At 42.2% G+C, this 21987-nt stretch overlaps 2 protein-coding genes across 4 annotated transcripts; one reads left to right on the forward strand and one right to left on the reverse strand.

Moving 5' to 3' along the window:
- The first annotated feature begins 258 nt into the window (after positions 1-258).
- On the forward strand, positions 259-13972 carry rrbp1a (ribosome binding protein 1a). Of its 3 annotated transcripts, none has more exons than XM_069690133.1 (27): positions 259-345; positions 2483-3524; positions 4719-4873; positions 4968-5090; positions 5953-6105; positions 6290-6408; positions 6617-6770; positions 7833-7971; positions 8085-8266; positions 8363-8397; positions 8487-8562; positions 8676-8713; positions 8822-8903; positions 9008-9048; positions 9205-9283; positions 9375-9464; positions 9563-9649; positions 9735-9824; positions 9909-10001; positions 10084-10134; positions 10230-10310; positions 10735-10818; positions 11109-11186; positions 11858-11941; positions 12033-12122; positions 13204-13347; positions 13435-13972. In XM_069690133.1, the coding sequence occupies exons 2-27, from the start codon at positions 2501-2503 to the stop codon at positions 13471-13473; spliced, it is 3411 nt and encodes a 1136-aa protein (XP_069546234.1). In that variant the 5' UTR covers positions 259-345; positions 2483-2500; the 3' UTR covers positions 13474-13972. The 3 variants fall into 3 exon arrangements, with proteins under 3 accessions (XP_069546234.1, XP_069546235.1, XP_069546236.1); XM_069690134.1 differs by having other exon boundaries at positions 9011-9048; XM_069690135.1 differs by lacking the exon at positions 11109-11186.
- A 1580-nt stretch (positions 13973-15552) lies between these two features.
- cfl1l (cofilin 1 (non-muscle), like) lies at positions 15553-17917 on the reverse strand. Its single transcript, XM_069690140.1, has 4 exons — positions 17846-17917; positions 16751-17043; positions 16435-16511; positions 15553-16296 (listed from the first exon to the last, which is right to left on the reverse strand). Exons 1-4 carry the CDS (start codon positions 17846-17848, stop codon positions 16181-16183), a joined length of 489 nt encoding a protein of 162 aa, XP_069546241.1. The 5' UTR covers positions 17849-17917; the 3' UTR covers positions 15553-16180.
- Between the last annotated feature and the right edge of the window lie 4070 nt (positions 17918-21987).

Below are 21987 nucleotides of genomic sequence, written 5' to 3' on the forward strand. Positions count from 1 at the left end.
CCCCTCCTTCTCTCTATCTCCCTCATTTCCGGGTCGAAGCGCCTTCCAAGCCAATCAGAGCCCTCCTAAGGTTCACGGCAGCTCTCCGGGGCACGGGGCCAGCGCGTCTAGCCAGCTCGAAGTGCCACGACTTCACAGCAGACCACGGATCCTCCAGCGGAGCGAGTGGGAGCCCACTTGGAAAAATAAAGCCGACAGCTGGATCTATAGGTAGCTCTACACAGAAGTCACTTCACACACAACTCGGCTTTTTTGTTGTTGTTGTTGTTGTTGTTTTGTTTTTGTGTGTTTAGTTTCGCCCTCTATTCATCCCGTTGTGAAGTACCAGACGTCGCTCCATCACCAGTAAGTGAAGGATTCTTGGATTTTTTTTTTTTTTTTATTTTTTTTTTTTTAATATATATCTATTAGAGCCAGCTAGCTGGGAAGGCTAACCCCAAAAGACATCCGATTAAAGTTATGTAAAATGATTTTTTTGTTTTACACGGTTCCCCCTCCTCCCCTTTGCTGAGCGCGTTGGTTTGCAGTTTAATTGGAGGTTTTGTTTCGCAGTTTCGTGGCGTTGAACCGACTCTTCGTGTGCAGGACGTCAGCCAAGTTCATTGATTCATAGCGTTAGCTGCGATGCTAGCTGGCGAGTAGTAATTAAAAGCACATCAAATCATCCCGGATTGGCTGACTCTTTAATTGTTTTCATGTATTTGTTATGAAAAGGGCATCCTTAACTTCTCGTAGGCCATTTAAGCCCTTGTGGTCTCTGCGTAAATGTATGAGCTTAGTATTAAATAAACTACCATGGAAGTTCTTGGGAACAAGAGTATGGAACAAAAAAATAGTTTTTTGTTTTTTTTGGTGTAAATATTGCTTAATATTGTCTGAAACAAAATGTAATGAAAGAAAAGCAGTGTCTTTAAAAAAAAAAAAATTAAAAAAAAGTCAATTCACATAATTGTACCATCGTAGCCTTTTAAAGTTTGCATCTTTATTTTGGCTGAGGACTATTTTAATGTACCCTCTGTAGGTTTTCCAACGCCCATAAAAGTTTAGACAAAAGCGATATATTTGTTAATGAGAGTTACACCTCAGCAGTTGTCTCTTTTTTGTCTCTTGAGTTGGTTTTCCTGAAGTCGTCTTCTTCTCTTCAGTTTTGAGAGGAGATGCAATGACGTGTGACATCACAGATCAGTGGGCAGTACAGTCCTGTGCCTCTGGCTCTTAGATCCTGCAATGAACAGGGACTCTGGACTCTGTTTTGATTATAATAAGGCAGCTCAGCAGTTTCCCTCTGTCATGTCTATCGTGGCTTGTTTTTAAAACGGCCATTGCCCTTTTAAAAAAATAAAATAAAAAAATGCATTTATGTGTTTTCTGATAAGCTTATGTCCTTTATGAATAATATAAACAGGGATATTGCTGAAAGAACACATAAAAGAAGGTATTTTAGTGTCCCTCAGCTGCCGTCTACTCTCAGCCAACTTTCCGGCCCTGCAGGCCTAAACATTTTGGTTTGTGACAGAAGCTTTAAAGAGATAGTTGAAAAAGACCCCTTAAGGGATGTTTTTACAGAGCCGGAAATTACCACTAACCACCAGCCAAACTGGAAATGTTGGCCACTGCTTTATGTAATTTATCCATTTTTGCCTGGAAACATTTTGTCCCGTTATAGTTTGATTTTCTTTCACTGTCTTTAATTGATATTTAAAGTGTTGAAAGGTTTCTTCAAAAATCTGGCACACAAGTGTCTGCTTTCGCGTCTAAAGTCTTTTCCGTGGATTTGTGGTTGTATAATGCAAACAAAACTTCTTCTTTTTTTGCTGACGAGTAAAATTAAAAGGACCGCTGTACTCCAGTACATCTTGTGCAACATTATAAGAGTAGTGCAATAATCTAAAACTGTGATTATAATATGAAAAGTAACTAAATATACATATATCTACATTAGATTACTTACTAGATTAGATACTTAGCTTGTATTAGTGCATGTATTCAGAAAGCTCAGGGCTGAACTTAAAAAAAGAAATGTAATTCTGAGGGTGAATTTGAGCTGTGTGAACACGCATGTCGGACCCAAAGTAAAGCATACGTGTAAACTGTATGACACGTGGGTTTGGAGCAGCAGCTGTTTGCTTCTCAGTTTGCTGATAAGCTTTGCTGGTCTGCATTATGTAACAAACCTCAAGATAAAAGTTAGCAGAGGGAACAGTGACACCTTGAGGCCGTTGATGGTAAGGGCTGGGATTGGTCTCCATACAGTATGAATCACAATTCTGTCTCATCAGCTGCTTTTTTAATACAGCTGCTGTCAGTTTCCTTTTTGTCAGGCACAGAGAAAACCTCAATTGGCCTCATGAATTACAACATGAACCTATTTCTCTCCTGGTAGGGAAACCTGGTCCTGGGTTGTCTACAGAAAACTGTTTGTTTTAGATGTTACCCGTGTTGACAAGTCTTCCCCCCCCCTTCCCTCTCTCTCTCTCTTAAGATTTACTAAAATAGAACAATGGATATCTACGACCCCCAGACCCTTGGGATTATGGTGTTTGGTGGATTCATGGTGATCTCTGCTGTCGGGATTGCTCTCGTCTCTACCTTCTCCATGAAGGAGACCTCCTATGAGGAGGCCCTGGCCAAACAACGCAGAGAGTTGGGTAAGATACAGTCTGTTCGTGCTGACAAAAAGAAAAAAGACAAAGTCTCCGAGAAGAAGAGCCGTGGAAAGAAGAAAGATGAAAAGCCCAACGGAAAGATCCCCGAGCAGGAGAAAAGTGAAGAGGCTGCTGAAGCAGAGGCGGTCATCGAGCCGGCCGCTGCACCAGTTGTAGCTGCTGCTCCTGCTCCTCCCGTCCCTGAGCCTGTCCCAGCTTTTGAGGTTAAACCCGCTGCAGCTCCAGTGGCAGCAGAGACGCAGCCCACGGCTGCTGCTGAACCAATCCCGGTTGCCGAGCCCTCGCCTGCACCTTCTCCTAAAGAGAAGAAGAAGAAGAAGGTGGCAAAGGTGGAGCCAGCCTCTTCCCAGCCAGCCCCACTTGTGTCTGCTCCTGCACCAGTCAAGTCCGCAGGCCCTGCATTTACCCAGGCTGCTGTGGCTGCTCCGACCAAAGCGACCGCTCAATCCCCGGCACCTGCCCCAACCAAGGCTGCCCCGGCATCAACCAAGGCTGCCCCGGCATCAACCAAAGCTGCCCCGGCATCAGCCAAGTCCGCTCCTACCCCCGTGTCAGCCAAGTCTGCCCCTGCCGCAGCTAAATCTGCCCCTTCTGCTGCTCCTGCATCAGCTAAGCCTGCCCCGGCAACATCCAAATCTGCCCCTGCACCAGCCAAGTCGGCTGCAGCCCCCACCAAGTCTGCACCAGCCCCCACCAAGTCTGCACCAGCTCCATCCAAGACTGCCCCAGTGCTGGAGGCTGTTACGAAAGAGGTCCCAGTGATGGCTGTGCCTCCAGTGGGATCTCAGCAGGCTCTTGGTGTTGCAACAAAGGCACAGGAGCCCAAGAAGAAAGCTTCCAAGAAAAAGTCTGAGCCTGGTAAGCAGAGATGTTCGAGTGAAATCGACTTCCCATTTTGTAACTGTAAAATGTTACAATTTTATTTCATCTTATTTTATTATTTCTTTAGTTTTAAAGTGTTTATTAAAGATGACAGTTTCCAAATTGTTGAAATGTACAGAAAATCTCAGCCTAAGACTGTAATGCATACAGCACATCATTCTTAAGACTCCCATCTGTTGTGTTTGGCCTCTGAAGGGTATCACATAACTTGCAGTTTCAAGTATGACCACTAAGCCAAAATCCCACCACTGCTCTCCACTGCCTGCAATTAACTGCCATCTGTCTGTATGTCAAATGCCATCATTTTTACTATGATTATAGAGTTGTTTTTTTTTTTTTAAACCCAATTTTTTTTTTTTTTTGAAAGAGGCTATTTGTTTAGTTTTTGTTAAACGCCACTGCCAGATTTCCCTCCCTGTAAACCAGTCATTGTTTGCTCGATGCACAGGACTACCATTATGTTTGACATGTAGTTGGAACTTATCCAGAAACCTTTCTCTCCATATCACAGATCAGAACCGCTATTCACCATCAATATTGTTGATACACAACATTGCTAAAATTAGCCTTTCCCTTTGACCTGATGGAAAAGGTTGCTTAGGCAGGAACTACACTAGCCATAACACTGCTGGTTGTGCTCGGACTTTAATGTTTGGAGGTGGGAATGGAGGCATGTGCGTACAGTCGAGTCGCTCACGCATACACTCACAATCTAACCTGTTAGTGCTGATGAACTTCTAGTTATGTACCCGTGGAAAGTAGTGCCAATGGCAGTGGTGGGTAATGTCTGGCACCGGCTCTGGAGGGCATAGAGCACGCCAGCTTGTCCAAACACGGTTGCCCTGTTTTGTTAGCTGACAAAGCCTCTCAGTGCGTCTGACAATGAGTAGAGAGCGGGGGATGGGGGGCGGGTTGGTTTTCTCCTTTGCCCGAGGCTTGTCTCCGCCTGGTGCCGCAATGCCCCATCATTTTGCCATCTGAAACTGCCCAGGGACACAGACCCGAAGGACAAGTCACAACCTCGTCCTTTTCCTCGGGCGGTGTGAGAATTCAGTCATCTCTGTGACAGCTTAAAAACTTCTCAAACTGTCACTGTTTTTTGTTTTGTTTTAACCATGAAATAAATTTCTCCTCTCATACTGCTCTGTTGTTTTGTGTTTGCCTCTTCAGTTGCAGCGGTGGATTCTGCCGATGCGCCGCTGTACCTGCCCTATAAGGCTCTGGTGTCCACCATCAGTAGCATGGTGTTCAGCGAGGGAGAGGCTCACAGGCTCATCGAGATCCTGTCTGAGAAAGTCGGCATCATTCAGGACACCTGGCACATGGTATGAAAAACTAAAGATGAAAAAGAAGATGGGGACTTAAGGGTCACCGAATACATTTGAGAATCTTTGCTCTGGATTTTTGTGTGTTTTTCAGGCCACTCAGAAAGGAGACCCGGTGGCCATGCTGAAGAAACAGCTGGAGGAGAGAGAGAAACAGCTGGCGGCGGAACAAGAGGACGCCTTAGCAGTGAAGAACCGTCTGAGAGAACTCACCAAGGTTAGACATCCAAGGGTCTGAAAAACTGTGCCAGAAACTTGCTGTAATAATCTTGCTGTGTTCCACGTGGCGCACTAACCCACTATTTTAATTGCATAAGTGAGTTCAGACTGACAAGTATGGAAACATGCAGTGCACTACAAGTACTCGGATGATGTACACAAAACGGTCTAAAAAGCGACTGTGAAGCGCTGGACACTACTATACTATTTGTAAGTGTACTAAGGGAGGTGCACCATTTGGAGCACAGCCACCGTCTGGTCTGTACCCATGTTGGCAGCCCCGTGAGACTCTAACACTCCTACAAATGGATGAGAATCTGTGCTGCTCTTAGATCCTTACTATTGGTGAGACAAGCCGTGTAGTTTGGCCTGATGGCAGCAGGGGGTTAATTCTCTGAACAGAAGTGTGTACTGATTTGGATTGCAGTCTTCTTTTGTCCTGAAGATGGCACTAGTGGGAAGCCAAGAAGGGGACTAGGTTATATAGATCACATCCTTAAAGAAGCATGGATGGCGTCATAATGATATCAGTGGCAGTACATGACAGTCGAGCATGATTTTTCTCAGTAAATATCACTGTAGTGAGTAGGGGGTTATCATATTCTTTAAGTTGAAACATGTAACTACCATTTATTACTGTTTAAATGTCCCTGTCTTTAATCAAGTTGTAAATACAAATTGTGACGCTAAAAGTAAAGCCTCTTCATAAATTATAAAACGCATGCTCTTTTATTGATTATGGATGTCTCTGCCTGATTTCATGACAGTTGTTGAGGAGATATTTCACCTTGAAGTGGCTCTTTGGCCTCAGACACATTACAAATAATGTGAATTTTCTCTCTGTGCTGTTTGTTTATCAGGAGCTGTCGGCCGAGAAGTCCAAGGTGGCCAGCGTGGAGACGAGACTGAGCTCTCAGCTGAGTAAGAGGGAGCAAGAAATGATTGCTCTGCAAGCTCGCATGCAGGCCAGTTACCAGGACCATGTAGCCCAGACCCAAAGGCTCAATGCGAAGGTCAGTTCCACCAATATTACAATTAATTAACAATTCAGATTAGTATATTTTTGTAAGCGCTTTGTCCTTGTATTGCCCCCCAGTGGTGAATGTTATTAGAAGTGAAGATTTAGTGTTGTTGTGAAAGTATTAAGACTAAGCAATGTCTAGTTTATTAATGAAAAGACTTTTAACATTTTTCCAGATCGTAAGCCTTCAGGATCAGCTGGAAAAAGGCCCAAATGCCCAACTTGCTCGTCTACAGCAGGAGAACTCCATCCTCCGCGACGCCCTCAACCAAGCTACCAGTCAAGCTGAGAGCAAGTGAGTCTTTCCCAAAGAGTGATGCAGTAACAGCCCAGTAATTGATCCATAACTACATGCATTTGACTTCAATATATTTGAATGAATTAAAGTATAAACTAAGTCAAATGTGGACAAATTCAGAGGCCTATTTGGACTCGTATGTTTGTGATTCATGTCTCCTGACTCTGTCTTACTCTCTGTCTTCTATCTTTCATTCTGCTCTCAGACAAAATGCAGAGCTGGCCAAGCTGCGACAGGAATGCACAAAGTTAACCAAGGAACTTGGAGAGAAGACAGAGAGTCTGCTTGCTGATGAGCACATCAGGAAAGGGCTGGAGTCCAAGGTCTCAGCCGTGGAGAAGCAGCTCTCACTGCTACAGGTTGGCTTCCCCTGTGGGAACACCACATCATCATTATAAGTTACAGCAGACATGATCCAGCTTCCTTAATGGAACCAAATTTATTCGAGCTTCTTTTTTTGCTTCTTTTTTTTTTTACAAAAATAACAAAAAGAGTCTTGTTTGAGCAGCCAGTCAGTGTCTACAAAATGCAAGCCTAGACCTATCCCATCTATCCCCCCTCAACCCTCTAATGTTATGGGAAGTTTAATTGCCTTGTAATCACTGAGCCCAGAGCAAGGCTGGAATGCAGCCATATGATAATTGGGCTGCAGGCAAAATGCTGCTCCGCACCAGCTGGAATGTCTGCCTGTCCAAGCATCTCTCCTGAGCAGCTTCGCTGTAATTGGCTGTAAAAGTGCAGGAACTGTCTGATGCTATTTACAAACACGTGGCCATCGGACAGGAAGTACATGTCTGTCGTCTTACACTGTTAATTGGCTGTTTTCATGCAGTTTGAGCCCCCATAGTCTCTTGCTCAAGGAATGCTGTTGGTCTGAACTGTTAAGTGGGGCGAGTGAGTCAGCGCTTCTGATAGTGGAGTGTTCATTTTGTTTAATCATTTACTTGCAGCCCTCCCAGCAGTTTAAGGTCTTTGAACGTGTTATGTAATAGTTTGGGCCAGAAGTCAATTTGCTGTCAATATGCTCAAGTGATAAATTTTTTTTTTCTTTTTTCCTGCCTTTGTGATATATATATATATATATATATATATATATATGTATGTATGTATATTAAGCTGCTTTGACTGAATCTGTCAAAGAGGCACAGGCAGACCAAGGTAGACTAATCATCTCTTTAAGTTCAAAGCACTTCCTAGTAGACACTTCCTTAAACAGAATCACTCAACACGGTGATAAAAGGTCTATTTTATTTATTTGTTGCACGACTTCAGGCCAAAGGACGATCTGACTGTCTGTGTTTTTGTGTCAGTGTGAACATGTTAAGAATGCTTTTGCCTAACCAATGCCTCCATGTAGATTAATCTGATGAATCTCTGCTGCCCCCTGCTGTTTAATACCTTTTGATCAATTTCCTTGTCAGGCCAGCAACGCAGAGGGCGAGCAGGCTTTACAGAGGAGACTGGAGGAGGTGTGTGAGGAGCTCAGGACAACACAGTGTAGAAACAGCAGCCTGCAGGCCACTTTGGACAAGGCCCAGCAGGAGAGCAGCACACTCTCAGGTCAGAGGATGGGGGCGCAAGGCCTTAATGGTTATCAGATGTTGAGGTGTTGAACTTTATTTGGCATTTTGACAGTAAAAGAGTTCAAATGGAATGTTGTTTTGTTCCGGTAGAGTTTCAGGTGCGTATCGGCACATTGGAGGCTGACATCCAGGAGGGCTCTGCTCAGGTGGACGCCCTCAAGGCCCAGCTGGAGGGGACACAGGCAGAGAAAAGCCAGCTTGTGCAGCAGGTGGCCTCCATCAACTCACTGCTGGAGGCCAGTCAGAGCAAAAACGAGGAGGACAACAGTCAGGTATAAAACATTCAACCTCAGTTTGACTGTTCTGAAATTGAAAGCTGACCACATGTCGTCACCCTCTAAGGATGTTTATCATTTCTGATCCGCCAGGCCAGTGATGCAGAACTGGAACATCTAAAACTCAGGTAAGTGCTGGATTCTCATTTCACCAGAACCAACATCAGATCCAGAGTGGTATCATTTACTGATTTAAATAATGACTTTCACATTACAGCCTTCAGGAGAGAGAGAGCCAGTTGAACACACTTCAGGAGGAGCTGAAGCAGCTGCAGACAAAGCAGGAAGCTGCCGTACGTTCACTTTATCATTAAACAGCGTCACTTCTCAATTATTCAGGACAAACATCTTTTGTTGTTACAGAAATGTGGCACTGCTAATCACAAATATTCCTCTGTTCCAACAGGAGAACACTATTGTTGAGCTACAGCAAAGAAATCAGAGGTATGGTGCATCAATTAGACTCAAATCTTACAAGCTTGCTTCACCCTTTTGTTGTCTTTCTGGACATTTCTAATTGTCTATGTCTGTATACATTTTGTGTCTTTTTAGTGAAGACACCAGCCTCGTCACATCACTTCAGGATGAACTTAAAAATCTCAAAGAAGAGATGGTGCAACTTAAGAGCACACCAGTAAGCGTTCTTCTTGATGTGTTGATGTGCATCATTTTACTTCCAGAACAAAACAAAACAAAAATCTGCAGGGACTTATTGACACGTCGTCTTCTTTGTTTCAGCAGTCAGAAAGCTCCTCAGAGCTCGAACTACTACAGAACAGGTAATATACTGCACTTGTTCTTTTTCTACTTTAACAGACTGCTCTTACACTCACTCACTTATGAACACATTAAAGGCAGCAGAGGGACTATGTTTGTTTCTAGCTGACCGATAGGCAGTTTGATCTCTTTTTTTTATCTGTTTGTGTTGTTGCTAGTCTGACTGAGAAGGATGCCCTCATCACATCACTACAAGAGGAGCTGAGAGAAGCAAAAGAAAAGACAACCACAGATGCTGTAAGTGTCTTTTTACTCACTAGTGACCTGTCGATCGAGACCAGTCTGCTGTTAATCACCTCACTGATTGTGTTATCTATTGCTTTAACAGAACACTACAGCACAACTGGCGGCTTTCCAGACTGAAACCAAAGAAACTCTCCAGAGCCTCTTCCCACAGATACCTGTAGAGACAGAGCAGGTAGCTAAAGAGGAGTTGACAAATGATGAATGAATCTGGTAATTATTCCGAAAAAGAATGTGCTCATGAATCATTTATGTTTCCTCTTCTCCTCGCAGTCCAACTGGTTGCAAATATTTACGCAGAAAGCTCACGAGGCTCTCGGCCAGCAGAGCCAGGAGTCTCAGTCGAGCACAGCGTCGCCAGTAAGTCATAATTCGATACTGTGACCAGATACTGGTTTGAAATCGCCTGGCAGAAGAAGTTCTGAATGTTTTTGGTTTGTTGCAGGAGTTACTGGGGAAACTGAAGGAGGCAGAGGAGAGCCATGGCTCCCTGCAGGCTGAATGTGAACAGTATAGGACGGTCCTGGCTGAAACAGTGAGTGCCTGAAACCACGATTGGTTGGTAGATTCTGGGGGAAGCTTATGGAGCTTGTTTATAACTTTCTACATTGTCCTTCAGGAAGGAATGCTGAAAGATCTGCAGAAGAGCGTGGAGGAGGAAGAGCTGGTATGGAAGGCCAAGATGGCGAACTCAGAGGAACAGCTGAAGGAGGTCAGTTAAACACTGACTTTGACCATTCTGTTGAATTATTCAATTATTTGTAAAAAAACCTAAATGAGAGTCTCTTGTCCAGGCTTTGCAGAAAGTCAGCACGCTGGATGCAGAAAACCAAAGTGTAGGACAGGTGGGGATTTGTCCATTCTGTTTAGATCACCCCTTGATGTAAGATGGCAGGTAAAAAAAAAAAGTATGTGTTTTTTTTTTTTGTTGCCTCTGCAGTTGAAGGAACAAATGATGCTTCTGGAAGCCCAGCTGGAGAAGCAGTCAGACAACTATGTGACCTCAGAGGAGATGGAGCAGGTACACAAGCAGCCTGAACCCCACTGGAACTGTATTATTATGTTTGTCCATTTCACATTTTATTCCTGTGTTCTAAAAACATTTTCATGTATAGTAATACATTTAAATAACTTTACTATATTTGTATTTATTCTTGGACTAATATTACATCACCACAAATGATGGTGCTTTTCCTTATTTTAACTCTGGTTACAGGCTTGGCTACTTGGGTAGTTTTTCAAATAATCATTCAGATTCAGACAACGTCCCACTGCAAATTTCGGCCTTTTTGCTGACTGAAAAACTGAACACTTAACAATGCGTTTTTTCTACAAAATTCTAGAAAAATATTTATAATATTTAAAGGTACTGACCTCTTTTGTTGCACTTAAAGCACCGTACTTGTCTCACATCTGTTCCTGTCCATGCTGTGCTGTGTGTTCAGCTGAAGCTGCAGCTGTCAGAGTGTCGGAGCCAGTTGGACTTGGCCCAGAAGGAGGCCCGGGCACACAAGGAGGAGCTCGAACAGGTGACTTTACTAACATAATCTGCTTTCCCATCCGCCACACAATGAGTACAAATTCATTTCCAGAATAATGGAGGTGAGCGGGAGGGATGCTATTTATGGGATGTCATATGTCTAAAGAATTTTTGGAAATATCTCTTTCTCACACACACACACACACACACACACACACACACACACACACACACACACACACACACACACACACACACCTGGGTGAGTTGTCAGTGACGTCTGAACACAGGGGATTCACGGGTGGCGGTTTCATAACCAGCGACGGCTTCCTGTTTCAGGTCAGAGAGCAGCTGGGCGAGATCACGATGAGGGCTCAGCGAGAGCAGAATGGCCCCGCTGAGGCTCAACCCAGTCAGGTCAGGGTGCAAAGGTCACAGGGCACCCTTCACTTCCTGTCAGAGAGTACTGGACAGTGATTGGACACTTCTCCACAGATCTCCTTTGTTCTATTTTTGTATTACTTCTGAAATGAGATTGGTTAAATTTGACCCAAAAAAAATAAAATCCCAAAGATGAATTTGTTATTTTTGTGATTTGGCTTCGCAGCACATCTGGTTATTCCCATGTCCTGAATAAAGGATGTTGCCATGGGAACACGACACCAGATGACTGTGTGATTTCCTGTCTGTCCAGTAGTCCTCCGAGTGACTGTTTATGCTAACCACTGTTTGCATCGACTGAGTGGACCTAACTCTTAACCACCACTGTTTTCTCAGCTTTGTCGGCATGCTCACCTCTTCTTTATTTTTAGATATTTGTTTCTTAACAGCACAGAGGTTTTGTGTTTGCCTCGAGCCTGTCCCCTGAAATAGAGCGAGAGGAAACTAACTTGGCGCACAAGTCGAGCAGCTTTTGTGTTTGCGTGTGTGTGTGTGTGTGCAAACTTGCCATGTTGCATTGTCATGTTTCTACAGTAGCCCAGCGCCGTGCCGCCGCTTTGACACAAGAATGTTTGCATACACTCAAATGTGCTGGCCATTGGGCTGTTTGTGTATTTATAGTACGTGTGTATTTTGTCTGCCGTCAGGTCCAGAATGAGTTTAGTCAGACAACGGAGAAGCTGCACGGGGAGGCGACTCAGAAGCAGCAGCTCTCAGAAGAGGTTGAGCAGGTAGCAGCCTGGCTCTCTTTGTAATCTTGTCACACTGTAGGATGACCAACAAGCTCTCAGTGGATAACGTCAGTGTGTTTTCGACCTCCAGGCCCAGAAGACCATCGCAGAACTTGAGGCTCAGCTGCAGGTTTCTGCAGAGTCAGCACAATCTGACACTGAAGATGTAGCTCAGCTCAAGGTTTGTTCAGATGATATTGTTCATCCCGCAGGTGCTACAATGAAGTTTAGTTTGGCAGCTGTCCGATAAAATGTATTTATAGTGTAATAAATGCTTTACATTATGCATAATTAAACAGGAATACAGAACACATTTTAATTTACAAAATCCGTTGGCTTAAAACTGCATATTGACTTGCAGATGTATAAAGTATACATGTTACACACAGTCTGGGCATATTACACTAAGTGTGTAGCATTACATAGATAGATCTATAAAGTGAACAGTGTTTCCCTGAGGATATAATTGATGCGTGTGCAGAGCCCACATAGCCAGGACTTGTGTTTGTGCACGCTGGCAGTGGACTAACTTAAAACTAAAGTCACAAGGGCCACAGACACAGTCTTCTGTATATGTTTCACATGCACATTGATATTTAAGTGATTCCAAAAAAATGGATTTGAACTTGTACTGATCACCTTAAAAATTGTGATACATTTGTCCTCCTTTGTGCCCTTTTTCAGTCTTTTTTTTTTTTTTTGGTACTATTTTACCCGGTATCTCATTGGGTAAAACTAGCACTGCGAAATATAAACTTAAACACAATTGCAATGACCTGCCATAAACTCTTATAGTAGAAAGAAAAGGTAACATTTGAAAAGGTTCGGTGTGTAGGATTTAGAGGGATGGAACATTAATATTGTTCATTATTTTTTCCATACTGTATAATCACCTGAAACTAGGAACCCTTGTGGTTTTCTTACCTTCAGAATGAAACCTTTATATTTACATAGGGAGGACGACCTCATCCACAGAACTTGCCATGTTGCATCGTCATGTTTCTACAGTAGCCCAGAAGGGTCAAACCAAACACGGGCTCTAGAGAGAGTCTTGAGTGTTTTTTCGCCTCCCATAGATTGATCTTGATGTTTGGAAGGGGAGTTTGTGGCTAGGGGCTTCCACTTGGTTGCAATCTATAACCTCACCGCTAGATGCCACTAAATCCTACACACGGCTCCTTTGCTGCTCTCACTTGAACCCTTTGGGTGTCCATACAGTCTCTGGCACTTTCAAGTCATCTTTGCTATTCCTGTTGCAACAGGAGCGCCTGGAGAAGGAGAAGAAGCTGTCCAAAGACCTTGGCCAGGCAGCCACCAAGCTCCAGCAGCTTCTTAAAGCCACTCAGGAGCAGCTGACCAAAGAGAAAGACACAGTGAGGACACTACAGGAGCACGTGCAGGACAAGGTGAGACAGCAGACCAATGTAAGCTCAGACTGGTTGAGAGTGCTTCAGTATTTTGACACTAATTTTCATCACATTTCTGCTTTAAAGGGCGAATATGTGGAACTGAAGGAAGGAACGTCCGTCTGAGAGGGAGTTCGGTGCGAAGAAACTACAAAGAAACTGCCAAATATGCCTTATGATTACCATAGTTATGCATTCCAAAATTATTTCTTTTTTGTTCTGTAGTCGATTGCATTTCTTGCAACTGTAGGAATCAAATGTTTGATATAATGATCATTTCAAGTAAGATTAGAGGCGAGAATCCTGCTGCAATCTTTATTGAAACCCACATTCCATCAACAATTCTGGCTATGTCAGAAGTTATTTATCCCCCTGCCTTATATTCCAAATATTTCCCCATAGTTCAGTGTTAAAAGGGAAACTGAATGTACGTCAAACGTACATCAACCTGTGCAATTACTTTGTATGTCTTTTTCTATGTGGTTGAATGATGGGAATATTTTAAAGGTTCATCGATGCAGTACCGTCAGGGCCTGCTTTCCTCTGTAGCTGGCTGCCAATAACACGCATAATATTTTTAATTTGTGTGAATGAATAAACTACAGCGTAGCCCTCTGTAATCCTGTTCGGCGTATGTGTCGTCGTTGCTGTGAAAGTGCGGTGAGTGCAGGATGAAGTATTTTGACACCGTTTCAGATCCGGAGTGAAGTGTGCAACCGCGTGCACCACCTTATGACACGTAAACTTTTGCACAGTTGGGTGAGGATTACTACACCGTCACCGGGTTTCAGCTTTCTACCCAGCTTTTTCCAGGGTGAGAAGCTGTTCACAAAAAGCTGTCACAACTCTGCTGCGCGAGAGAACAGTACAGCTTTCACACAGGAAGTGTTGTTTCCCCTCAGCAACATCCCCACTGTCTCATTATACCTCCAAAAGGAGGCATATGAATTATACCCAAAGTACACTCTGTAGTAGCTCCAATGTGTTTATATTGTTGCTATAAGGAGGGATTTTTTTTTTCTGAAGCTTGTTTGATAATGTGGCACTGAACTTTCATAAAGATTCAGGTTAAATTTGTAACAGTGGTTACGGCAAGGCAGCAAGGAAATACGTTATGAGTTGGAGTTAGTTTGTGAGGTGGGATTTGTCTTGCGAAAGGTCTTTATCTGCCTTCCAAAGACACAAACTCTCTTTAAATAAGTAAAACCTAACTTTATTTAGTCTTTATTTTTGTTTGCGATATCTTGGAAAGTAAAACTTAACTATCTGGTCGTGGGCACAGTCAGATTTCTTGCACATTCTGTGTACTGCGTTCTTGTTGTCCACTATGTAGTTCACTATGTCGTGTACCAAGTGACCACACCGAATGGATTTTGGGGAATCGTATCGCAGCTCGCCTGATGGTTCAGTCTCGTAATCTCGCGTGATCTACAGTGTTCCCGCGAACCAAGGAACCCCCTGAGTGATGCTCGCTAGCCAAGACTTTTTTTTTTTTTAACGAGCATTTCAGAAATAGACGCGGTCCTCCAGGAGAAGTTGGAATAAGGGCAAAACTATTTAACATCAAGCAACAAAAGCGCAGCAGCCGGCACCTCCAAAACTCACTAACAATTTAAAGTTCGCTGGTTGATGCCTCTTCGTGTTTTTATACACATCAAAAAGCTTCATGGAATTCTCACCGGTTGCCTGGCAACCAGTTTATATTCACGGCACAGAAACGAGTGTCGTTAAAATCATCTCGATTAACTCTCAACAAGTCATAATTGCAGCAAATTCATTTGTTCTGATAAAGGTGCGACTGCAAATCCCAAATTACAACTCAAATCCATGTGCTATATGTGTAAACCTCTCAGGAATTTACTTGATTTATACACCTGTACAAGTTTGTGATGGGCAGCGCCACTTGTGGTTTAACTCGAATCTGATTGGACGAACCCAATAAATCGGTCGGCCTGAGGAGAATGGAAGGTGGAGAAGAATCCAGATGCTCGGACCGCTCCCCAGCTTTCATCCACACGTGCCTTTTGAAGGGGTTGATTTTAAATAAATAATACCAAAAGGTAAATGTTTAATGACTTTGAAAAAAAATTAAATAATGGCAATGATAAATGCCAGAGTAACCACAAACCATAAGGTTTAGAAAAACAGCAGATTAACATCAACCAGTATAATAAAAAAATATATGTATAAAAACACACACAAAAATAGTTGCATTAAATTTATTACCCAATCGCTAACAGTGCATTGATTGCAGCAGTTTCAGGTTTTTTTTTTTTTTTTTAAAAAAGGCTGTACTTTATTATTAAATCCATCAAAGTGTAACAGTCAGGTAAACCAGATTTGTGTCAAATTTACAAGCCCAACCATTTCTGACCTAGTAAACTGAAGTAGGGCTTTAATAAAGACTATTTTACAGCATGTATGCATTGAACAAGTCATAACTATTAAAGGGAGACAATTGGTGGATCATCCAATATGCAACAATTTAAACAGCAATTATGTACATAAAAAAAACTAATATATACTGATTTGAGAAGTTTAAATGTACCAAGTGACAAACAATAATATCAGAAATGTCTGAACAAGACTGATTTTACAGCCAAACTGGAGTGACTGGATAGTTTAGCAGGGAAAAGACATCGGCAGCTTGTGGGACGGGAATATCACCCAATTCAAAACCCAACCCTTCCCTTTTAGTTTCAAATGAACCAATCCAAAAAAAACAAAGTCAATTTGGAAACTTTGCCGTCATGCTCTTAAATCCATTTAAATGGACCTTGTTACGAAAAGGGGGAGAAGCACGGCGTGTTTTTGTTTTTTCCCAACAGCCGTTTCACACACAGTGGCCTTCAAGGTTAATCACATGTGCGCCTTTTCCAATTTTCTCTAGGAAACCATACTTGTCGTGGCTATCTGCATTGTCATTTAACTGCAGCTCATGTTTGATACCTGTAAGAGACAAGCGGGAACACCATTCAGCACAAACTTAAAAATGGTATTCATGTTTTAGACAGCCTAATCAATACAATCTTAAATATATTACATTTAGGTGATGGAACTGAATGAGCAATGTAGGAATAAACATACCTGTGAGGATCTTCTTAAGACAGTCTTTTGAACTAGCGTACTGCATTTTCTCCTTGATGGACGCAGTGTCTGGAGCCCTGCCACAAAGAGAAATCATTATTCCAACGTGCCCACACCGACATTGGTTACGTTTAGCACGTTTCACACATATTATGAACACAAGAACGTGCTCGAAATAAAACTGGGTCTTAACCACGTCAATTTTACAAGGAAACACCGATAGTCTTTCTTTGCAAATCAGTCTGCAAATCAGTTGAGGATACAGACAGAAAAACACATTTGAGTAGTAGTAGTAATGGCCGAGTTGAGGACGTACCACATTACAAAGACCAGTTCTTCTTTTTTACAGCATTCCTTGGTTTCAAAGTGGCAGTCATACAGCATGTAGCAGGGCTTCTCAGGATACATCTGCTGCACGAAGACTTCGTAGACGTCCTTACCTTCCAGATCTTTTTCCCGGAAAGTTTTGCCCGGCGCTGCGGCAATTTCGCCATTGCAGATTTCAAATACCACCAATCTTATACGCTCCTTCTGATCAGCATCATTTTTCACAACTTTCATGGCATCGTACAGTTCTTTCACATGGTCACAGACTTTTACTCCGGACGCCTGGTGAGAAGACACACATGACACAAGTTTAGTGCAATTTTTTTTAAAATAATAATCATCATCATCTGACAGGCCTGCTGTCAATGAATATGGCTGACTTGCTCTCATAATTTTAAAAATCACATTTATTTTTTGCTCAACAGTTTTCTGCAAAATGGGAAAAGGATAAAAGACTCATCACAATATTAGCACCTCAGTAAGACTAATATTTCAGCAAGCGTTTTCCCCTTGTACTTTGGCTTGAAAAGAAAAGCAGAACTGAAAGATGAGAAACAGGAAGCTTTTGAAACTAAACTTTGCAGAGAAGGGCTGCCACTGTTAAGGCAATTACATGTGCAAACACTCAACCAGCTTTTTAGCTGTAACATGCCAATGGTTTTTTCCAAGGCCTTGGTTGTGTCACATTCCAGTCATTGTGGAACAAGTTAGCACAAGAAAGACCGCCCCGAGGGATACTCTCGCAACAAGTTTCAAGCACAAACAAAGCTTCCTCCATTTTGGGGGCCAAAACCACACCTTGAACAAGCCCTATCACCAACACCAAACTCAGTTCTCACACAGAAAACCCATTACACAAAGAAACACTCAATGAAAACCTTTCACTCTGAAAAGATAATTGACAACCAGGATTCACTGAGCTTACGCACTTGTTTTACATATATTCTCGAAATGAGGAAAAGGCCCTTTAAACTTTCATCATTTCTGAAGGTGCACGTCCGGCATGGCACACAAAACCACACAGGAGTTGTTAACAAACGCAGTGCAAGTCAATACAGCTGAAGTCTTGGTGAAAGCTACTTACCATTTTGCTTCTGATGTGTGAAGGAAACAGGCAGCAGAGGAAAAAAAATGGTAGCAGCAGTCAAAATGCTGAAGGGTTATAAGGAAGGAGAGCAGGTTGACTCATGGAGGAGGAGCTGTGGTAAATGAGCACACCTCCAACAGCAGGCCCCCCCCCTCCCCCTCTTCCCAGGTGTGAGACCGTTTCAGCTACAACCTCAGAATTTGCATTTAATCACATTACATTTGAAGCCTATACCACAATGGTTATGTGTGCTTCACTGTGCGACAGTACAAACTTTTGTGTTGCCCTTTCCGACTGCTTTAGTTTGGTGGAGTTTGTCCTTTTTAGGTGAAGCTCCAGGTGTCGCAGAGCAGGAGTGGGAGTGGCACGCAATACCCTTATATGGTGAACAAACCTGTCCACATTTTTAACTCAGCTGCAGCTGAGATGCACTTCAGTGGCCTTATAAGGTAAAAAGACAGATGAGGACACAGATATGTCAGAAGAATTAATCTCGCTACCTGTCGAGTGGAGGATGTTACGTCGTGGTGAAAGGTGAGACGCAAACCTGGGATTGGTTTCAGTCCAGTTCTACACTAAGCGGACCTAACACATATTTACTCATTTATACATATTTAATAGCTAAGAGGACCAATTTGGATGATATGAACCTTGAGTACATTTTCATTTGTCTGCTAAGTTGTTTTTTTTTTCATGTGTTTTTTTTCCCCAGTTGCTTTCTGCAAAACTGTTTGGTTGGTTCTGGTACTCCTAAAATTAGAGTTTAGACTAAGAGTAAGACCTTTTTTCTCTGTTTCAGAGGCCCAAAGTCACATAAATTGAGCATAATGATATGTACATGACATGCAGGTGCAAGGCAAATGGTAAACTGCCCTCAAAGAGTAAATAGACTAGAAAACACCAAAAGAAAGAAGAAATGAAAATGCATTTAAACAGGGCCTCTAGAATAATTCAACTAGAACTTCTTTGTCATGTCCAGAGGTGTAACTAGAAATTAGGGGTCGTGCTGACAGGAGGGGAACCATGGCCCTCTGACACTCCCACACTATGCTTCTTTCTGTGGTGAAAAGTAAATAAGTACATTTATGTATTGTCTTTCGAGCACAATCTACAATGTACTTCACAGAGTCTTCTCTATTTCTGCTGCTTCACACTTCTACTATATTGCAATATAGACAAATATGCTTTTCATATATTTTTGTTACTTCAGTGTCTAGTTACTTGATGTTTAAATTAATGATGGGAAACATAATCAATAAATAAACTGAGATAAGTAGTCTAATTATAGGTTAAGATAAGTCTATTGATTCTTAGGGGAAATTCACAAGCTTCCCAGCCGAAATAAAGTAATTAAAAGCCTCGCCCTTACCACCTGACGACATTAAATTGATGCACACATTAATGCGCTATTGATTTAATCCAATAATATTCTATATATTATTCTCAAACGGGCCACTCTATCATAAGAAAAACTTTTACTTTTGGCATTAAAAATAATTCAGAGACTTTTATCTATTTTAAAATCTAACCATTACCAAGTGAGTTTACTCCACACTTAAGCCTGATTAATCACAATTAAATTAATGTCTCTGTATTTGACTGTGTACACAGACTTTAAATCTGGTGTTAGGTAAGACATTCCTGCACATTCAGGAGGAATGCGTACTATGGGCAGAGGAAGGGGACCAGAGCCTTACCCAGGACAAGCTTGCCAACTTCCAGTTTAGCTCAATGCCAACTTAAATGGAAATAAAAGGATTCAGTCTAGAAAAACTGATTGAATCATATTGTTATCAGATTGAGTGGATCAAATTCAGATTTTGTGAAATACGAGAGTGGAGCAATAAGTTCAGCGATGGCTCCTCAGCACCTGAGTTACACATGTTTTTGCTGGCAGTAGTCTGGGCGTGTCTGCAATTGTTTTTTGTTTTTTTTGTTTTTTTTTTTAAACACTCATTAAAGTTTATGACAAATTATTGTGGGACAGAAAGAAATAGCAGGGAGGCAACAACAGTGAAAAGGGGTGGTAGGGGAGTGACGATTGTGTTGTGGTGGGTGAGAAACTTGTGCATTTTCAGTGAGCTGAGGACGAATGGTGACGGAGAACTGAAGTGCCATCGCGCTGCAGTTCAGGCCCTTTACACTGAATGTTTGTCCTCAGATGCCTCACAAGTTTACAGCACAACTCCGTGTTGACAGTCTGACCCAGGGGGATGAATTCACAGCACATGGGCCCGTGGGTGTATACAAAAAAAACCACACATGGTTGCACGCCTGACACAATGTGCCTTTTTTTTTTTTTCAATTTTGAACAGCGATGTTTAGCCCTGCAGATACGTGAAGGTCACTTAAAACACCTCTCCAGAGTCATTCCTTCATTGCAGTGAGCTTCCTGGAGCAATTTAAGGCTCTCCGTTCTTTAAAATATGATGTGCGCCCTTTGCTCATTTCCACAGAGAAATCACCATGACCAGTGCTCACAAAAACAAGTGCACCAGCAGAATGGGGAGAGAAAAGTTCTGCACCTACGATGGTTATGTTTCTGTACTTTGTCTTAAGTAAATCTTTGAAAACATGGCTTTTTACTTGTAACTAAATATGTTCTACATTGTAACCTTTTTAAATCTGTGAAAATCATTTCATCAAATAATTATAGGACAGAATCCAAAATTACAAATAACATTCACTTGAGACAAGCCCTCTCCGATGCCTCACATTCCTTTTTCAAATCTGTCAGTGGAGGACAAGTTTGCACATGAAGGACCATACCAAAACTTTTCTTATGTGTTTTTATGTACTGCTCCTTTAGCGTTACATAAGACAAGTGTGAGAGGAAATGTGGTAGTGATTAGTAATTCATGCTTTAACTCATACTTTTCCTGGCTAAAAGCACCCTGAAGAGTTTGAAGTGATCTAGAGAGAAAAACATTCTTGTTTAAATGATGTTTAAACTTAGTCCAGGTCCTTTTTTCAGACCTGTCCCTTTGGATGAGAATTAAACCCTTCCACCTCAGAGACTATTTTTAAATAGTTACTCCACAATAGCATCACAGTGGCTTTACTTCCTCTGTGTGGATTCTTGGTTTGCACAGTCAGAGTTCCGCCCCACATCCGGAGAAACCAATGTTCCAAAAAGCTGTGTGTGCCTCTAATGTATGCACACGTCGCAGCTTACTTCCTTCTCCTTCTCCTTCTTCCTATCTGTGCTGTTGCAAGGAAACACTCAAATATCCTTTATTTCTATATATATATATATATATATATCTCTATCAAACCATTAAAAGTCTGTTTAGCAAAAGTATCAGAGTTAGAAAGCTCTCCCAGTAACGTGCTCGAGGGTTGTTCTTTAGGTTTATCACCAAAACTCTGATTTGGCCTGCCTAGCAGACCAAACAGCAGTCAGCCATTACCTTTTAAAGCTGTAAAAGGGGAAATACAACCCAGAACCACATAGGCAGGAAATGGCTGCTGCATAGCTCTCTGTGAGCTGAAAACTTCATGCTGCTGCTGCAGGCACTTTGAGTTTGGCTACAACCCAGCTGGTGACATCAGTACAGCAAAAAAAAACCCAAATCTATGAGAAGTCTGACATCTGCTGGGAAATTACAGGTACTGAACTGACTGTCTATGTTTGGGTCGTATTACATGTGATGCCCAGAGTAAAATTTATTCGTCAAAAGAAGACGATAAACATACACTCATAAGTCAAAGAATGATTTTTCTGAATTACGTCTTTTTCTGTGTTCATATCAGGACAGTTGAGAACTGTGTTTACACCTGTTGATATTATACCTCACAGATTCGGGTTGGTCTGTAAAAAGTAACTTTACACTTGAATGGACAAAAACCTTTTGTAGCTCAGACATCGGTTCAGGTTTCAGGTGTCTTCTGTTATGGTATTTGGTGAGGTCACACCTTTTCTAAGTTGACTGCATTCTCTTCTACTATGAAAAGTATGAAAAGGGTCAGAGAAGGTGGGCAAATGACATTTTTAAGCTTGAGAGGTAATGGTTGTAGATCGCTTTTCCTCCTGGTTTCAATTCAAAACCTTTAAAGCTAAGCTCAGCTAGTGAGCTGCGATGTCATATTTACTGGCTTGAGAGAGTTATCTACTTAACTCTCAACAAGTAAGCAAATAA

The sequence above is a fragment of the Brachyistius frenatus genome, unplaced genomic scaffold, assembly GCF_029030835.1.
Source record: "Brachyistius frenatus isolate BFR_SWC_R1_liver_20210118 unplaced genomic scaffold, ASM2903083v1 Contig_8, whole genome shotgun sequence".
In the NCBI taxonomy this organism is placed as follows: Eukaryota; Metazoa; Chordata; class Actinopteri; family Embiotocidae; genus Brachyistius; species Brachyistius frenatus.